The sequence below is a fragment of the Cavia porcellus genome, unplaced genomic scaffold, assembly GCF_034190915.1.
Source record: "Cavia porcellus strain 051 isolate PalLab524CR breed Dunkin Hartley unplaced genomic scaffold, mCavPor4.1 scaffold_17, whole genome shotgun sequence".
Classification (NCBI taxonomy): domain Eukaryota; kingdom Metazoa; phylum Chordata; class Mammalia; order Rodentia; family Caviidae; genus Cavia; species Cavia porcellus.
The window spans coordinates 71,555,886-71,572,400 of NW_026947500.1; the positions used below are offsets into that span (position 1 = coordinate 71,555,886).

Here is a 16,515-nt window from a genome sequence, read left to right on the forward strand (position 1 = left end):
TACGCGTGAGCCTGAGGGGAGTCTAAAAGCCCTGTAGGTGCGCGCCACCCAGAGCCCAGGCTTATCCCCAACTCACCTGTCTCGCAGCTCTGTACTGGAGCGTTGTCCGCTGTCACGTCTCGGGGGTGATCAGTCCCCGTGCGGGCCTCCAAATGTCGATGTCGCTCCTGGCCGGCAGGAAGGACACATGACAAAGTCTGGCAGTGGACAACCTTTTCTTTTATTTTCCTTTCTCCGTACAGCCTGCCCTGGGATCGCTCCCAGCCGAAGCCTCCTTTGGTCCGCTCCCCGCGGCTCCTTTTGGGCTTCTACTTCTGGGCTTCTTCTTCCCCCCCAGGGGTGGCACCAGTATATATACGGATACAGTGTCCAATCATGTTAAAGTAAGCAAGGCAAGCTGATTGGCTAACATCATCAGTTGCCAGGCAGACTATATTGTTGAGCGGGTTGCTTACGCGGTAAGCAGGAAACTAACGTGCTCGATGGGAGGGGTAATCTACCTCAGGCTTTACTCTTTACTACAGGCCTCACGTCCGCCAAGTGAGGCGACCGGGCTCGGGGCTGCGGCTCCCAACAGAGAGGAACGTGTGTCAAATCTTGCCGGGCGCAGTGGCACACACATCATCCCAGTACTGTGGAAGGCTGAGGCAGGAGGATTCAAAGTCCTGCCTAGGCAATTTAGTGAGGCCCTGTCTCAAAAAAGAAAAAAAAAAAAGGAAATAAATATAAAAGGCGGGGGATGTAGCTCAGGGGTGAGGAAAATGTTCCTGGGTTTGAACAGCAGTATAAGAGGGGTACATGGAGAAGGAGGTGGGGAGACAGGGACGCTTTCTTGGGTGCAAACAAACCACCCCAGCAGAGGGCAGTAGAGACCTGGTGTAGCCGCAGACGCGTCCCTGGTCCCTCGGAAGCCAAGCCACAAACATCCAAACTATTGCTTTGGAGCTGTGAAACTCTGGGCCAGCCACCGCCCCTCCATATCTTAATTCCATGGCTGTGACAGTGGGAGAACAGGAGAAATAGATACAAAGTAGACTGAACACAAGTGGCTGTGCCTCTGCCAAATCCCCAAATTATCATCTTCTTTGCCTGTACTCCCCTGCTTTACATGGATACAACAGGGAACATTGTGTCCAGGTTATCAGGCATTGGACACCAAAGTAGATACAGTAACACAAGTGTCATTAACCGCCAGCAGCCCATTCTTAATCCAAGTACTCCACCAGGAACTCCTGTTTAGCTAAAAAAAAAAAAAAAAAAAGGCTACTCCGGGCTAATAAAGTGGAACTAACCTTCCTCCTTTCCTTTTTTTTTTTTTTTTTTTTTTTTGCCGTACTTAGTATCCACCCCATGGGGGTATCCAAACCACTAATTTATAACTCAGTCCCTTTTATTTTTTATTGTGAGGCAAGGTTTCCCTAAACTGCACAAGTTGGTCTCAGACTTGTGATCCTCCTGCCTCAGCCTCCCAGAGTGCAAGAATGTACTTAATACCTCTTCCGAGACATCCATGTCCGAATAAGGCTGGGGAAATCCTGCAGCGGGAGCTGTCGCTGGCCTACAGCTGGGGACCCCAGAGCTGTTCCCTTTGTTACCAAAGCAGATGACTCAAAGCAACAGTATACATTTATTTCTTCAGGAATCTGTATCTTTAACAAAATTGCTAGGGAGACATTGAAGATGGATAAACTAGGCATTGGTGCACACCTTAATCCCAGCACTTGGGAGGCTGAGGCAGGAGAATCAACACGAGTCTGAAGCCAGCCGGGGCTACATAGTGAGTTCAAGGCCAGCCTGGACTACATCACAAGACACCATCTCAAAAAACCCAAAAATTAAAAAAAAGGAAAGATAGACAAACACCACGCTGAGACTTTCTCTGGAAAATAGGACTAGAAATGACGAGAGATTAATGTCTTTGCTGTTAGACTCAACAGTACTGAATTTTGGGCAAAAATATTTGCTGAGAGCCCATTATGCACCAGGTTTTGTGTTCAGGATCCACCAGCCACCCCCCCCCCCCCAAAAGACAGCAACCTTTGTTTTCCTGGAGTTTCTATTCCAGGCAGGGAAGACACAAAAGGAATTTAATAACTTATATCTATTGGGAGGTGCTGATGCATGCTGGGGAGAGAGAAAAAATCAGAACAGGGTGAGGGGAGGTTGGCAAGTGAAGCTGGGGTGCAGATCACGTAGGGGTGGCGTCTGTCTCTCCGAGGAGACAATTTTTTTCTTTTGAGACAGGGTCTCTCTATGCAGTTCAGGCTGCCTTGAGCTCACTATGGAGCCCAGGCTGGCCTCAAACTCATGGAGGTCCTCCTGCCTCAGCCTCCCAAGAGCTGAGATTTACAGGCATGTGCCGCCATGTCTGGCTGCTGTTTATTTCCCCAACACTACCTCCATATTTTTTTCTTTTTACACATTGGGCCCCAGATGAAAAAGAATGGTGATGTTTTCATGACAGCAACCTGGTCTTTTTCAGGTGTGTTTTGTTATGTTTCGTTTCCAGTAGTGCAGATTGAACGTAGGGCCTGGGAAGCTAAGCCGAGCACTTTACCAAGGAGCTACCTCCTCAGCCCTTCCTAGTTTTCCAGGCAGGATCTTGCTTAGCTTCCCAGACTCACCTTAAAGCTGGATCCTCCTGTTTCAGCCTGCAGAGTACATGGCGATGAGGGCCACCACCCTCTGTGATTTATTCAAGTTTTTATTTTGGATGCTGACAATTAAACCTGGGCCTCACACATACTAAATAGTCCCACGCACTACCACTGGGTGACATTACTGAGTCCTAGAACGTCCCACTTTTCTGACAGCTGCCTATGCGATACAACGCTTCAATACACGTAGACAGTACATGCGTAATGTTAATCAATTAACACAGCGACCACCTCACCTGTTTATCTTTTTTTTGCAGTGAGAAAATTTAAAAACCACTATTTTTACAATTTTTAAATGTACACCATTTCCCAGTGACTCAGGAAGCTGAGTCGGGATGAGTTCTTGCTCCCAGGGATTCGAAACCAGCGGGGGCCACATAGCAACACCCTGTCTCCCCCCCCAAAAAATAAATAATCCATGGTTATCAACCACTGGCACCTTGTCGTGCAGGAGGCATCGGAACATAGGCCTCCAGAACACATGGGACGTCGCGATCGTTCTAGCGAAGCACGACTTCGAATGCTGCCACCCAGATCAGCGCGCAGGCCAGCCACCCCGCCCCCCAACCATCTCGATGGACTCTGCTTTACAACCCAGGAGGGAGACCCGGGGAACTTGGTTTGCCACGCAAATCCAGGATTGGACACAGAATCTTCACTTCCAGAGCACATTCCACCACACAGGAGCAGCACGCGGCCAGGACACAACAGCGTCTCCCGGGGAAGCCGAGTCCCCGGAGGGCCACCGCGCACCCGCTGGATACGCCAGCCCGCGAGGTTCGGGCCGCAGTGCGCAGGCGCGGAGTGCCGTCCCGCCCCCGCCCCCCTCCACGTGCGGCGCACACCTCGTCTCGCTCCCTTCGGCCGAGCTCGGCTCGCGCCTCCCTCCCTCCTCCCGCCCCTCCGGTCCCGGCCTCTCATTGGCTGAGGGCTTCGTCCCTCCGACCGCAGCCTGGCAGGCCCCCGACAGGTCGGAAGTCCCGCCCCCCGAGCGGTGGTCCGTCCCGCCGATTGGCCCAGATAACTATCCATCTGGGCGGCGGGCCCGAGTCGGCGTCGGGGGCCCGCGGTCGGTGAGAGACCCGGGCTGGCGGTGGTTTCCGGTTCCGCGGGGCTGGCGGGCGGGCTGGCGGCCCGGAGCGGCGGCGGTAGCGGCGCCTGACAATGAGGGCGGCGGGGCTGCGTTGAGCGGCGGCGGCGGCGGCGGCGGCGACGAGAGACGCGGGGCCCGGGGGCGGGGCGGGGCGCCAGCCATGGACAATCAGGTGAGGAGCGGCCGCGCCGCCCGGCCGAGCCCGCCCGCCCCCTCCTCCCCTCTCTGCCCGCCTGCTGGGCCCCGGCCTCCCCGTCCGCTTTGTGCGCGCCCGTTTCTCCCCGGCCTCGAAGTGGGGCGAGGCGCCCCTCCCCCATCCGCGCCCCCAGCCCCCCTGGGGACCGCGGCCTGGCCCCGAGCCTCCCGGGACGAGCCTGGGAAGCCCGGTGCGATCCAGAGCTCACCGGGATGGCCCTGGGGACCCCAGTTCGACCCGGAACCCCGTAGGATGCCACCGGGCACTCCCCAGCTCCTCCCGGAGTCCCCGCAGACGTCTCTGGGGACTCCAGCCCAGCCCCGCGCCCCCTCTACTCCCCAGATTCAGGCTGAGATTCCCCCTTGTCGTTCTGTGGCCAGGCCTAGTTTCCCTTCTCTCTGGACCCCAGGTCGCCTCAAACTCCATAAACCGCCAACCTGCTGCCTGTTCTGTCTTGAGCTTTAGCTCAGGTTGGAGTCCTTCTTGTGGCCCTCTGCCAACCCAGGCCACCCCGTAACCCCTCTTTCCCCAGTCCCTTTCCTGGTCCTGAGCCGTCCTCCCCCTACCTGAGCAGCTCTTTCTCCGACCTGAGCGTCCCCATCTCCCTGAGCCCCGAATTGCTGTCCTTTGCTACGAGGACCCAGGCCTGTCTATAGAGTGTCCCTTCCCTTCGGACTTGGGCTTGTGGACCCACTGTTGCCCTGGGCCCCTTCTGAGGGCCCTGGTCATTTTCTCTCAGACCTCAGGACCAGAGGACTGTCTCTTTTTTTTAATCTCTTCAACCCTCTTCTCTGAGACCAGGACCAGGGACTGTTGCTTCTCTGAGCTGATTCATCTTGTAGCCTGCTCCCCTTCCCCAGCATCTTAGAGCCTCAATCTGGACCCAAGGTGGATCCCCACCTCCTGCTGGCAGTTGTTGGCGCCTCCCCCTCAGATCTGGAAGCCAAGCCATTGTCAGTCCTGTAGATTCTTGCAGACCTGAGGCCTTCCTTGCTCCGAACAGTGCTGTGTGCCTTCTGCAGCGCCCCAGCCCCTTCCCCTTTGACTCAAACCCAGCATCACTGCTGTCTCCAACCTAGGGTTGCTGCTTCCACCTCTCCTTGTGTCCCGGCTTCCAGGGGCCTGAGGCCAGGGAGGCAGGCCCTGTGGGCCTGTGGGGGTGGCAGCCAGACTCTCTGCGGGGAGTGAGGACAGGTTGGGGCGTCCCTAGCTGCTGGCGCCATGGAGGCGGCTCTGCCTGGTAAGGCGCTGTGGGGCTGTGTGGTTTCTGGAGTGGGGCGGGGCAGGGGGCAAGGGACCTGCCTGCTGCACCCCCACCAGTGGCCCCGGATCACTGAGGCAGGTGACCTGGGCTTCTGGGGTTCCTTTCTGTCTTTGGCGTATGATCTTTGTCTTGAGAGGTGCGGAAAGCTGAGATAGGTTTTCACAAACCTGCAAAAAAACAGAGCTTGCTGCCTCTGCCCCGGGTTGAGTTAATGCAATGAAACGTCCTCTTGGCATCTGCCATCTGTGAAGGCCCTCCTGGGAAAGTCTCTTTTGTTCCCACAGAGGCACCAGGTTTGTTCTCTGTCCTCTTTGCCTTCAGAGTTGAGGCCATTTCTCTGTGATGTGGCCGAGCTCTGGGTGTCTAGGTAGCTGTCACTGAGATAAGTGGGATGGTGGGAAGATGGGGCATTTGGGGTCAGTGACACAGAGAAAGGCCCTACTCAGGTGACATAGGCTGTGGAGACCTGGGTCGGTCTGTACTGCCCAGCATGCAGCCACCAGTACCTGTGGCTGTTAGAAACTTAAGCCAGGTGACATGAAAAAAATTCAGTCATTCAGCCACACTGGCCACCTTCTAAGTACTTAGTTACCACCCAGAGCCCCTTGTGGCTGGCATTTCCGTCAGCACAGAAGGTCCTGTGGTCACAGTCCTTGAGAGCACGGAGGTCCAGAGGAAAGAGTTCGAGCACCCCAAGCTTGTTTCCCTCTCACCACCAAGTTTTGTGGGTAGGGAGAACCTGGGGGCTCTGTCCCTTGGGGAGATGAGGTGTCCCTGACCAGGTAGGTGGGTTGCTGTGAGTGTCCACAGTTACTGGGTGCACAGAGCAGGCTTTGAGTCTGTAGAACCTTCCTCCCCTGCCTGGAGAGGCCCCAGAACCATCAATGGCTCATTATAGTAGCAAATGGCACGGTTTTCCCCTGGGTGCACGCTGGCTCCCGGAGGCTCTGATGCTCTTTTCTACCTGTGGGCTCACCTTCCCCTAGGATTCTCAGGCCTAGCGGAGAAGCGGGATTTCCCGTGTGGCGGTGGACTTCCCCTACTCCCACCCCATCCCACCCCACCCCTCCCCACGTGCAGGCCACTCCCCCACCCCGCGTCTGTGCCCGTGCTGTCTGTGGCATTTGTGTTTTCCTTGGCAGGCTGGTGCCTGAGATCTCTGCTCACTTTGGGGCTGGGGCCCGGAGGAGCAGTTTACCTCCCAGTCTGGGTGGGAAGCCTGTGGGTGAGGATTTGGACAGGACTGAGTGGATGCCAGCAAGATGGGATGGGTTCTGGCAGCAGGTGACTGGGGACCAGACCCCCTCCCCCAGCTGGGAAGTGCTATCAGTGGCTAGGTGGTTTAGTCCTTTTAAGGAGCATCCCCTTGGATGACCTGGCCTCTGACACGGTGGCAGCCAGCTGAGGAGATGGAAGCTCAAGATTGCCTCACGCCTGTCCCTCGTATAGCCTGTCCCTTGAGTGGACTGTCCCTCGAATGGCCAGTACAGCTTGACTCGGAGCCACTGCCTTGACTGGGCTCTTGCTAGGGAACAGGCTGTGTCTGCTGGTGGTGGCTGTGAGTAGTACCCATTTCATAGATGAGGAACTTGAGGCCCAGGAATGTCCCCGGGTGGCTCAGATCCAACTTGGAGTCTTCCTTTTGTACATCTCCTCCTTCCCCAGCCCTTTGGTGGAAAGCTAGCCGTTGGGCAGCTTGCAAAGCCTGGGTGACGGATTTCCCCCAAACTCCTTTCAGGTACCATGGGAGCAGCTATATTTCTGTCCTAAAGGTTTTCTAGTGTCAGATTGTTGAGGACAGAGACCCCGCGTCCTCTTTCCCTGAGTGTCCACCCACTCTCCAGTGCTGGGTTGTGCTTTCCACTCTAAATAAAAGTGAGTAGGAACTGGTCTCTTTGCAGCCAGGCCCGTATGACCAAGTGACAGATGCCTCGAATGGGTTTGTGCACATTAAAAATTCTTCCCCAAGACTCCTGCTTCCCTCACTCCCCAAGGGAAGCTGAGAGAAACCCGGCCATGGTTGATTGCAGTGGCACCTTGTGTGTAAATACCCTGGCTCTGGGACCTCGTGGTGAAGGGTTGTGGGTAATGTGCGTATCCGCAAGGTCTAGACACCGACCCTCAGTGTTTTAGGGCGAACTTTATTGCTTGCTTTCTCGCTTTCCATTAACCTTGTACCCTGCGGCAGCAAAATGAGGGTGGATGGCGCCAGGAAAGGCTGGAGAGGTGGCTGCTGGCCCCTGTGTACCATGGTTGAGGTCTGGGGCCCCGTGCAGCTGCCAGTGAGCAGTGCTGGCCCTCTGGCTTTGTCCCCGCCTTCCAGGCAGGCAGGGCACCTGTTCCCTTGGCTCCCCTTCTGGTCTAATTCAGTGGCTGTCCCTAAGTGAGAGCCCCTGCCTGCACCTCGAGGGAGCAAGTTCTGCAGAGCATCCTCCCCTGGGATCGCTTTGGTCACCTGGAGGAACTGCCCAGCTGTGTGCGCGTGGAGCCACGCTCTGTCCAGCAGGACTTTTCAGCCAGCTGAGGCTGAGGAGCAAGACTGAGTGCTCGTGAGGGGCGGGAGTCATTATGTCACAGGGAACACGGCACAGAAGCCAGACTCTAGGTATAATTACACCACTTGGCAAAGTGCGAGTCCCCAGAGGCGAGGGCATTTGTGGGGCGAATTCCCACCAGAAAATGTGCGGGACTCTTACAGGTAAACTACCTGCTAAAGCCCTGGCATCTGTGGCCTCAGCTTATGGGAGGTCTCCAGGGACACCAGGTGGCCCAGAGGAAGGCTTGGAATCGAGCAGTGCTGCGTGCCTCAGCCAGGCGAGGCCAGTGCAGGCCCTATACGGAGACAGTTGCCACCTCTGCAAGCAGACGAGTCTGGGAAGCCCCCCTCTATGTGTTTGCCTAAATGCCAGATTCAGGATTCTGGCCCTGTGTTCTGTGTGCCTTCTGCCAGCTGGCCTGGACTGAGGGCAGTGGCCCAGTCGAGGCTTCTGCCCAAGTTTAAGTGTCCCCAGATGACACTTGGGGCCCCATCTGTCACTGACTTGTGGATGATTTTCTCAAGAAAGGTGGTTATTACTTTCCGTAGGCATGGAATACTTCCCTTCATTTGGGGCTTGTATTGGGGAGTGGGCAGCAGCAAAGTGACCTCCAGCTATGCAGAGAAGTGGGGGTCACCCTGCCCACCACGCATGCAGCCAGCCAGCCAGCCCTTCTGGGGTGCCCGCAGTGCGGCCTCCCAGCAGCAGCAAGAGCCCCTGTGGGCTGGTTTTGAGGATGGCTCATGGTTCCGGGGGTCCCCAGCTGAGTGTCTGCACAGCTAGCCTCAGAGCCAGGGGCCCTTCTGGAGAAGCAGCTCCTGGTTTGGTGGCTGGGGAGGGCGCCCGAGTAGAGCAGAGGAGGGAGGAGGCGTGAGCCTGGGCTGTGGGTCGGCTGCCCTGTGCTTGTAAGGGATCCTGACGTGACACGGCACAGAGGTTGGCCAGGGCTCAGCTTCGCCCTGGGCTCCAGTTATCACAGCTCGATTGTCTTCCTGAGTCAGTGGCTCCTTTCCTAGGCAGGGTGCAGGCAGAGTCTGTGCTACCCTCCCAGGGCACTTCTCAGCCGTTTGCAGCGCCCCAGAGGTGGGCTGCGCCCTGGAGCACAGCGTGTCTGGCATGTCCAGGGTCAGGCTGGTATCCTCCACTCCGTCAGCCGAGCCTGCGGCTCACTATGCCCTGCAGGGCTTTCGGGGTGCCCTTGGCGCCAGCCTCTGGGGCATAGATGTCACCAGGCCGTGCTTTGGGCACGGCCTCCTAGCTGCAGAGATTGCCCGTTGCTGCCTGGCACCTTCCTGTTTACTTTGGCCTCCACCGCACAGCTTCGGTGCCTCCGTTCCCACCCTCTGCAGTGGAGCCCTGGTCTCCATTCTCTTGGCATCTCAGCGCTTGCCCTGAGTAGCAGTTCTGTGTTGTCCAAAATGCCGGGCAGGCGGCCGAGGGCCGAGCAGCCAGCCTGGCGAGTAACGTGCTCCAGGGAGGCCGTCTCCTTCTGCAGAATAAACTCCAGGGAAGCAGGAGGGGAGCTGTTCTGGTTTTTAGTTTCTCTTTTTTTCCTTCTTGTTCTTTTTTTTAGGTTCCTTGTATCCTTTATCCACTTACAATTTCTTATCACTCTGTGGTTCAGAGTGGCATCTAACAGCAGCCCTCCTGCCTCAGCCTCCTGGGTGCTGGGATTGCAGGCCTGTGCCACCGCGCCGGAGGAGGCAGGAGAGCTTTTGGGGTTGGCTCGGGACAGAAAGGCGGGGCTGACAGGTGTAGTGTGGAGGAGGCTGGGGAGCCTGGAAGTGGTGTTGTGGCTTTGTGTTTGGTGGTTGTCCACCGGAAGCGCCCCTCAGATGGTGTGCGGCGTGGCCCTGAGGTCCTTGGCTCTGGCTCTTGTGGACCTTCCCCCTGTGTGTTCCCTCGGGGCAGGCTGTGTGAGTTAGCCACCTCTTTGCCTCCTCCTCACCGTGCCTGCCACCGCTGCCAGGTGGTCTTGGAGCCCGGAGCCCGCTCCCTGCTGGGCCTGCTCCCCCTGCTGGGCCTGCTCCCTGCTGGGCCCGGCTGGTTCTCCCTCGGGCTCCAGGCCTTCTCCTTCCGCTCTCCCTCTGCCCACCAGCAGGCCGCTGGCTCCGTGTGCTTTTGTTTTCTTTAGTGGTGCAGGGGATGGGACCTGAGGCGCTCTACTAGTGAGCAACGTCCCCAGTCCTTTCTATTTCAGTTTTGAGTCAGAGTCTTGCTAAGTTGCCCTGGCTGGTTTGGAGCTTGGGTCCGCCGGTTTGCTTCTTCCCTCTGCCAATAGCTTGGACTGTGCGGATTGCTGGGGGACGGGGACTTGGATCCTTGTACCGGTACACTGTGCACTATGGTCCGTTCCTGTTCTCGTGGCTGACTTGGACACCCATACCAGTCCCCACCTCTCCTTTCAGGGTTGCTAGTCAGACAGCAGGAGCTCCAAAGGGCCATCATTCTGGGCCAGGGGAGCTACTTCATCCCATCCTCTGTTTTAAAGTAAATTTTAAATTGATAATGATTTGCATATACTTAACCATGCACCTGTTTTTTTTTTTTTTAATTTGAAGTGGAAAAATTGCCCTGTGTCTTTTTTTTTTTTTTTTTTTTTTTTTCTTTTTTGCTGTACTGGGGATCGAACTCACAACCTCACACTTGCCAGGCAAAAACTTATGCCACTGAGCTAAATCCCCAGCCCCCTGCCCTGTGTCTTATACTTGGCCAAGCCTCCTTCTGGTCATCACATGCTAGAGCCTCCCATCCTCCTCTGCCAGCAGCTCTTCCCTCCTGGAAAGCCATCCCCAGAGGGTGTAGCTTGAGGGTGCCCCGGTTAAGTGGGTGCAGTGTTTGTGAGGGCTGTGTCCAGTGCTTCCAAGCAGAGCACCACAAGGTCATGGGGGGGAGTGGCAGGAAAGAGCCCAGGCACCGGGACAAGTCGAGAGGTGCAGGGTGTTGGCCATGAGCTTCAGGGATGACTGGCGTCCTGTGAGGCAGCCAGAACGGCCCCTTGGGAGTAGCCGGCCCTACCCGCCGGCTGGAGGCGCCGTGGAACTTTCCCCTCGGAGAAGGGAGCCTGGGGCCCTCAGGCCGCCGAGCAGGAGTGGGCACCGAGCTGGGACGTGGGGCGGGGTGTTTCCTGTTTGCTTAGCGCTGGGCCCTGAGACACTGCCAGCTGAGCAGCAGCCTCTGAGAGGGAGCATGCCTGGGTGTGTGCGTGTGCGTGTGCACGCACGGATGCACGCATGTGCGGGGAGGGAAGCCCTCAGCAGAAATCATGCACGTGGGTGTGGGTGATGGGTGTGTCCTGACTTTGAAGGAGTGGCACTGGCGTGAAGGCGGGGTGTGCAGGGCCTGTGCTTGTTCCTGGCACCTTGGGAGCAGGGTGCCCCCCACTGGCCCAGCAGGCTGAGGGAGGGCGGAGGCTGGAAGGCACAGAGCGAGCTGAGGGCGGGCCCAGCTGGGGGAGTCACCCTGACAGTGTGGCACTCGGGCCCTGGCCGCCGCCGCCGCCTGCTTATCTGGCACTTAGAGACGAGTGTCCACTTGGCCAGCATCCTTCTGTGACACTTGCGTATTTGATACTTGGTATCAGGGATGTGTCTATTAATAAAGTCGGGAGGTTTTCCCAAAGCAGAGTGGCTGTGTACAGCAGGTTCCCCATCCGTGGCTTTGGCTGCCCGAAGTGTGAAGGGTGCCTTGAAGACTGCGGCCTTGTGCTCGGTGGAGAGGAACTGGCCTCGGCTGCTCTCCGAGTTGGCACAGTGTTAGATTCCCGCATGGCGGAGGCTGCAGGGTCACCTGGGCCCGTTGGGGGCCGAGTGCTGGCTGTTGCTTTCCCACTGGGGGCACATCGTTGCTGATGACTTGGGGGTGGGAAGTGCCCTGCTCTGTGCCCTGCGCGCATGGAGTAGACGTGGGCGCCTCACAGTGCCTTGGGAGTGGGTGGCAGGGTCCAAGGGCGGCCCTTGTCTCCACAGCCCTGGTCCTCCAGGCAAGCAGCTGCTCTTAGAGCCTCAGTGACCCCTCCGCGGTGTTGCAGGCTGGGGCACGGCCATCCTTGGTGACATCTCCATCTCCGTGGGGAGCAGGTCGTCGGCCCGCGGTCAGCAAGATGGTTTCCTGTAGTGGAAGTGCTGAAAGGATCAGGGTGCGATGCGGGGCATCGGGGGTAGGGGGTGCTTCTCTTGGGGGCCAGGGATGGCTTCCCTGCAGAGGTGACATTCGGGGTGCTTGGTGAGTGGGCTGTCCAGGGGAGGAGCAGCTGTGGAGAGGCCAGTGCACCCGGGTCTTCTGTGGGCCCCTCACTCCGTGGTCCCCCTGACTCTGCCCAGAGCCCTGCCTGGGGCTCCCCCTGACCCGTCCCTCCTCTCTCCCCGCAGTGCACTGTGCAGGTCAAGTTAGAGCTGGGGCACCGTGCTCAGCTGCGCAAGAAGCCCACCACGGAGGGCTTCACCCACGACTGGATGGTGTTTGTCCGCGGCCCCGAGCAGTGCGAGATCCAGCACTTCGTGGAGAAGGTGATCTTCCGGCTGCATGACAGCTTCCCCAAGCCCAAGCGAGGTGAGTGGCCCTGCCTCGTGCCCACCACTCTGTGATGCCAGCCGGTCTGTGATGCGGCCAGTCCCGCGCCCTTCCTCCTTCTCCAGCTGTCAGGGCCACCGCGGGCCTGTATCGCCATGCAGAGCTGCTGCTAGAGGGGCCAGTGGCCAGGGGTGGGGTGACCAGAGCCGGCTGTGTGTAGTCCGGAGACAGGCACGGGGCCTGCCAGACGCTATGCTGAGGACTCGTAGCATTTGGGCAGAACGAACCGGGCCTGTCACCAGGGTCTGGTGTCTCTCATGGCTCCCGCCCCTGTGTCACTGTCAGCTGCTGCTTGATGAGCCCCAGCACCCTGCAGGTCTCCTCCATGGCCCTGGGCTTCCTGGGAGACCAGGTGGACTCACCCGGGCCCCCCCCACCCAGGGAAGGGACTGGTGGGGATTTGGAGCCGAGGTCAGGGGCTCTCCTGACCCCTCGGGGCCGAGTACCAGGCTGGAGCTCGAGGTCTGGTGTCGCGCAGGGTCCAGGCCTTCCCTTCGCGCTTTCTGCCTGCAGTGCTGGGGCTAGGACTGAGGGGCTGACACTCGCCTGGCAAGTGCTCACCAGGGAGCGGTACCCATCCGGCCCAGGAAGCCAGCACACCTTTCTCCTCCTTTCCTTCCTCCCTCTCTCTTGCCCACGCTATGCCACCTCCTGCCCTCCCTTCCTTTTTCTCTCCCTCCTACGCAGGACTCCCACATGCCCAGCAAGTGCTCTACCTCTGCACTCTGTCTCCAGCCCTGTTAGCGGGTGTCCCCGAGTCACCCCAGGAGGCCTGGAGCTTGCCAGGCCCTGTGTAGTGGGATGACAGGTGTGTGCCACTGCCCCGGCAGCACTATGGCCCGGATTGAGGTGCCTTAGCAGAAGGGGGATCCTTCCACAGCCAAGAGGTTTGGGGAGGTAGGGGAGAGCTCTTGCTGGCTGCAGACGCCCCACCTGGTGTGTGAGGGTCAGTGGCTGCCCAAGTAGCTTCCGAGCCAGAGCTTTGCTTGAGTGAAGCTGACATGCATCACAGACACAGAATCCGTGCCTTTGCAGGGCTGTCCTCCTGGGACTGGTGGCAGCAGGTGCGAGCTGTTGGCTTCCTCACCTGTCCTCCCTGAGCCCCCACCTTCATCCCTTCCCTGCCTTTCTGAAGACTCTTAGGAGTGGCAGGTCCTCGTGAGGCACTGGCAGCCCAGCCAGCATGGTGCCTTCCCACTGGGCTGTGCTCTGCCCTTCTGCCTGTCTTAACAGCATGGGCACGGGTCCTGGTGACGACACCCACCCACCAAGAGGCCGAAGCCGTTCATCCTGTCCGCACCATGGCAGCAACCCAGCAGCTCCTCGAAATCGGACCAGCAGTCACCTGCTGTCCTCCACTTTTGGCTCCAGGCCTGTGCTCCTGGGGTAGCCCTGCACCTGGGGCCTCTTGGGATCCCTGTGACTCAGACATGGCAATGGGGCAACAGCGGCCCAGTGACCTGGGTGAGGGCACCGGAACCTGTAGGTTCTGAGCTCTGAGCCCTTGAACGATGGGGTGGTGCTCGAGGGCCACTCTCCCGTAGTCCCGTAGGAGCCCAGGCAGCTGCTCCAACTGCATAGCGGGGTGAACCTCGGGCTGATCGCCCGTCCAGCGTGCATGCTGCAGAGTGACCCCCCAGCTCAGCAGGCATCTCGGAGTGACCTGCCCGGTTCATCACACACGTCACAGAGCAAATACCCCGTTTGTCACATGCACAGCTAGCTAAGCTCTCGGCTCCCCGAGTGTGTTGTGTGGTGACCATGAGGCCCACCCTGTGCGTGGCGAAGCTCTGCCTGGTCCACCGTAGAGGTCAGAGCCCTACCGGGCTCCTCCGCTGTTACTCGGCGGTGCCGCAGCTCCCAGCGGTGTCAGAGACTGAGTGCCCAGTTTGCTCTCCCAGGGCAGATTGGAATGCATGCTGAACAGCAGGTGGTGAAATCCTGTTTCTGGATTCATTTGAAAGGTTGAGCATTATCCCCCACTACTCGCATTTTCCCAGCAACATCCCAACTTTTTTTCTTTTTGCACTGGGGATTGAGGGTGTGCTGAGGTACATCCAGCAACCTTTTATTTCTTGAGGCAGGGTCTCACTGAAATGCTCCCGCTGGGCTCGGACTTGTTACCCTCCCACCTCAGCCTCCCAGAGTGCTGCTGGGTGACCGGTGTGCGCCACCTCTCCTGAGTAAATTGCTGATTTGCTTCTGTGTTGGTTTGTGTCTTTGTCTTTTGTTTGGTCCTGGTCCTGGTCCTGGTCCTGGGGATGGAACCCAGGGCCTTGCGTGTACCCTGAGTGTGTGCCGTGCCCTGGCTGCACCTCCAGCTCCTCCGGGGCTCTGTCGGATGAGCAGACCTGCTCACCTGCAGACCTCCAAGAAGAGCCCTGCGTCGCGTGCTCTGGGGACGTGCCCTGGCTCTGGGTCTAAGGTGCCGCTGCTTCGGCTCCTGCTGCTGTGGTCCCTTATGCTTCCTGTTGGCACCGTCGCGCGTCAGGTGTTTCTCTCCCGCAGCCCCGCGCAGGGCGTGCACCTGTTTTGTTTGCTGCTGAGTCCCTTGCCCGCCAGGATAGGTGCTCAGGAGGTGCTGTGGCGGGACTGGAGGGCTCTTCCTCCTGGGAGCCTTGTGTGCTGCCTTCCTGATCCCCCCTGTCGTTCTGGGCCTAACCCAAGCCCGGTGGGCTGCGGGCGTCTTCCCTCCCCTCTGTGTCCTGCACCCCGAATCCTAGACCACTTGATGAGACTGCTGAAGGTCATCTCAAGGTCAGACGAGGTTGCAGCCTGTGATCTTCACCCTGTGTGTGTTTTTGCTTCGCATCTGCATCATTTATTCTGTGGAGCAGGTGGCTTTTCCTTTTACCCCTGAGCATTGCGTGCCACCCCACCCCTCCACCTCCCCCGTAATCAGGACTGGCTGCAGCCTGCCTTGTGTGCCTTGAGTGCCCTGGGCCTTTTCCTCACCGCGTTCCTGGGGGATTTGTTCATTCCCCTTTGTTTTGGTTTATTTTCTCCTGTAATAGAGCGGTTTCTCAAGTGCTCTCCCCGGAGGTTAATTACTCGAGAAATCTAAGAGCTGCGTGGGCAGCCAGGCCCTCCAAGCCGCAGCGGCTGGCATCTGCCACCACCCCTGCCTGCCAGCTCCAGCTGGGTTGGGCCACACTCTGGGTAGAGGCCTCCGGGGTGTCGCTTCATCGGCCCTGAGAGGTCTGGGGCAGCCGGGCCTCGCTCTGGGGAGGGCTGTGCTGGTCCTGCAGCGCTCGCTCGGGGTGCTGCAGGCAGCACCGCGGCTGCGGGTTGCGTTGCTCCGTGTGTCTTGTGACATCGCGGCTCAGTTTCCTTCGTCTGTGCGTTGTTTCGGTTCGCTCTTTCTGGGATGCTTTACTTGACCTAAGTATCATCACTTGTGCAGTGAGCCGACCTGTGTGTGCTTGTAAGGTGGCCGTGAGCAGTCCCGAGCTGGCAGGAGAGCCACGCCGCGTGGTAGCTGTGCCAGCTGCATCACTGAGTCCCAGGCATTTGTTCGTGCCTCAGTGGGGTTTTTAGTTTCCTGAGGTAGGATCTTGCCCTGTGTTACAGGCCAGCCTGAAATGTGCTGTGTAGCTCTTGCTGACTTTGAACTCAGTAATCCTGCCTCAAGCCTCCCAAGTTCTGGGATGACGGGCATGTGCTGCCATTCCTGGCCTCAGGTCTCGGGTGTGTGTGTGTGTGTGTGTGTGTGTGTGTGTGTGTGTGTGTGTCTGCACAGTGAACCCAGAGCCTTAGGGTCCCCAGCCCTTTTTATTTTTTATTTCAAGACTAATTGTTGGTAAGTTGCCGGAGTCAGTCTTGAATTTGCCATCCTGCCTCAGCTTCCCACAGTGCTGGGATTGCAGGAGGGCACGCCGTGCCCGGCTCTGGCACACTGTCTGGGAGATTTTGGTTTCTACCTGTTCCATTGAATTTTTTTTTTTTTTTTTTTTTTTTTTTTTTTTTTGTCTTTTTCCTTTTTATCGGTACCGGGGATCGAACTCACGACTGCCTGCTTGCAAGGCAGGCGCTTATGCCGCTGAGCTAAATCCCCAGGCCCCTGTTCCATTGAATTTAAAAACTGTATGTACTGTGATACTGAGTCCATTCTTATTCTCTTTTTTTTTTTTTTTTTGTCTTTTTGAGACAGGGTCTCGCTATGCAGCTCAGGCCGGCCTTGAGCTCACTGTGTAGCC

At 58.0% G+C, this 16,515-nt stretch overlaps 1 protein-coding gene across 3 annotated transcripts in view; it reads left to right on the forward strand.

The window, feature by feature from the left end:
• The first annotated feature begins 3,708 nt into the window (after nt 1-3,708).
• Mllt1 (MLLT1 super elongation complex subunit) overlaps nt 3,709-16,515 on the forward strand; it is a 45,820-nt gene continuing 33,013 nt past the window's right edge. For 2 of the 3 annotated variants that reach the window (XM_063228758.1, XM_063228760.1), the window contains exons 1-3: nt 3,709-3,922; nt 11,778-11,885; nt 12,118-12,298. In XM_063228758.1, coding sequence (XP_063084828.1) covers nt 3,911-3,922; nt 11,778-11,885; nt 12,118-12,298 — 301 coding nt within the window. In that variant the 5' untranslated portion in view covers nt 3,709-3,910. The remainder of the gene's footprint in view (nt 3,923-11,777; nt 11,886-12,117; nt 12,299-16,515) is intronic. The other variant, XM_063228759.1, reaches the window with a different exon arrangement.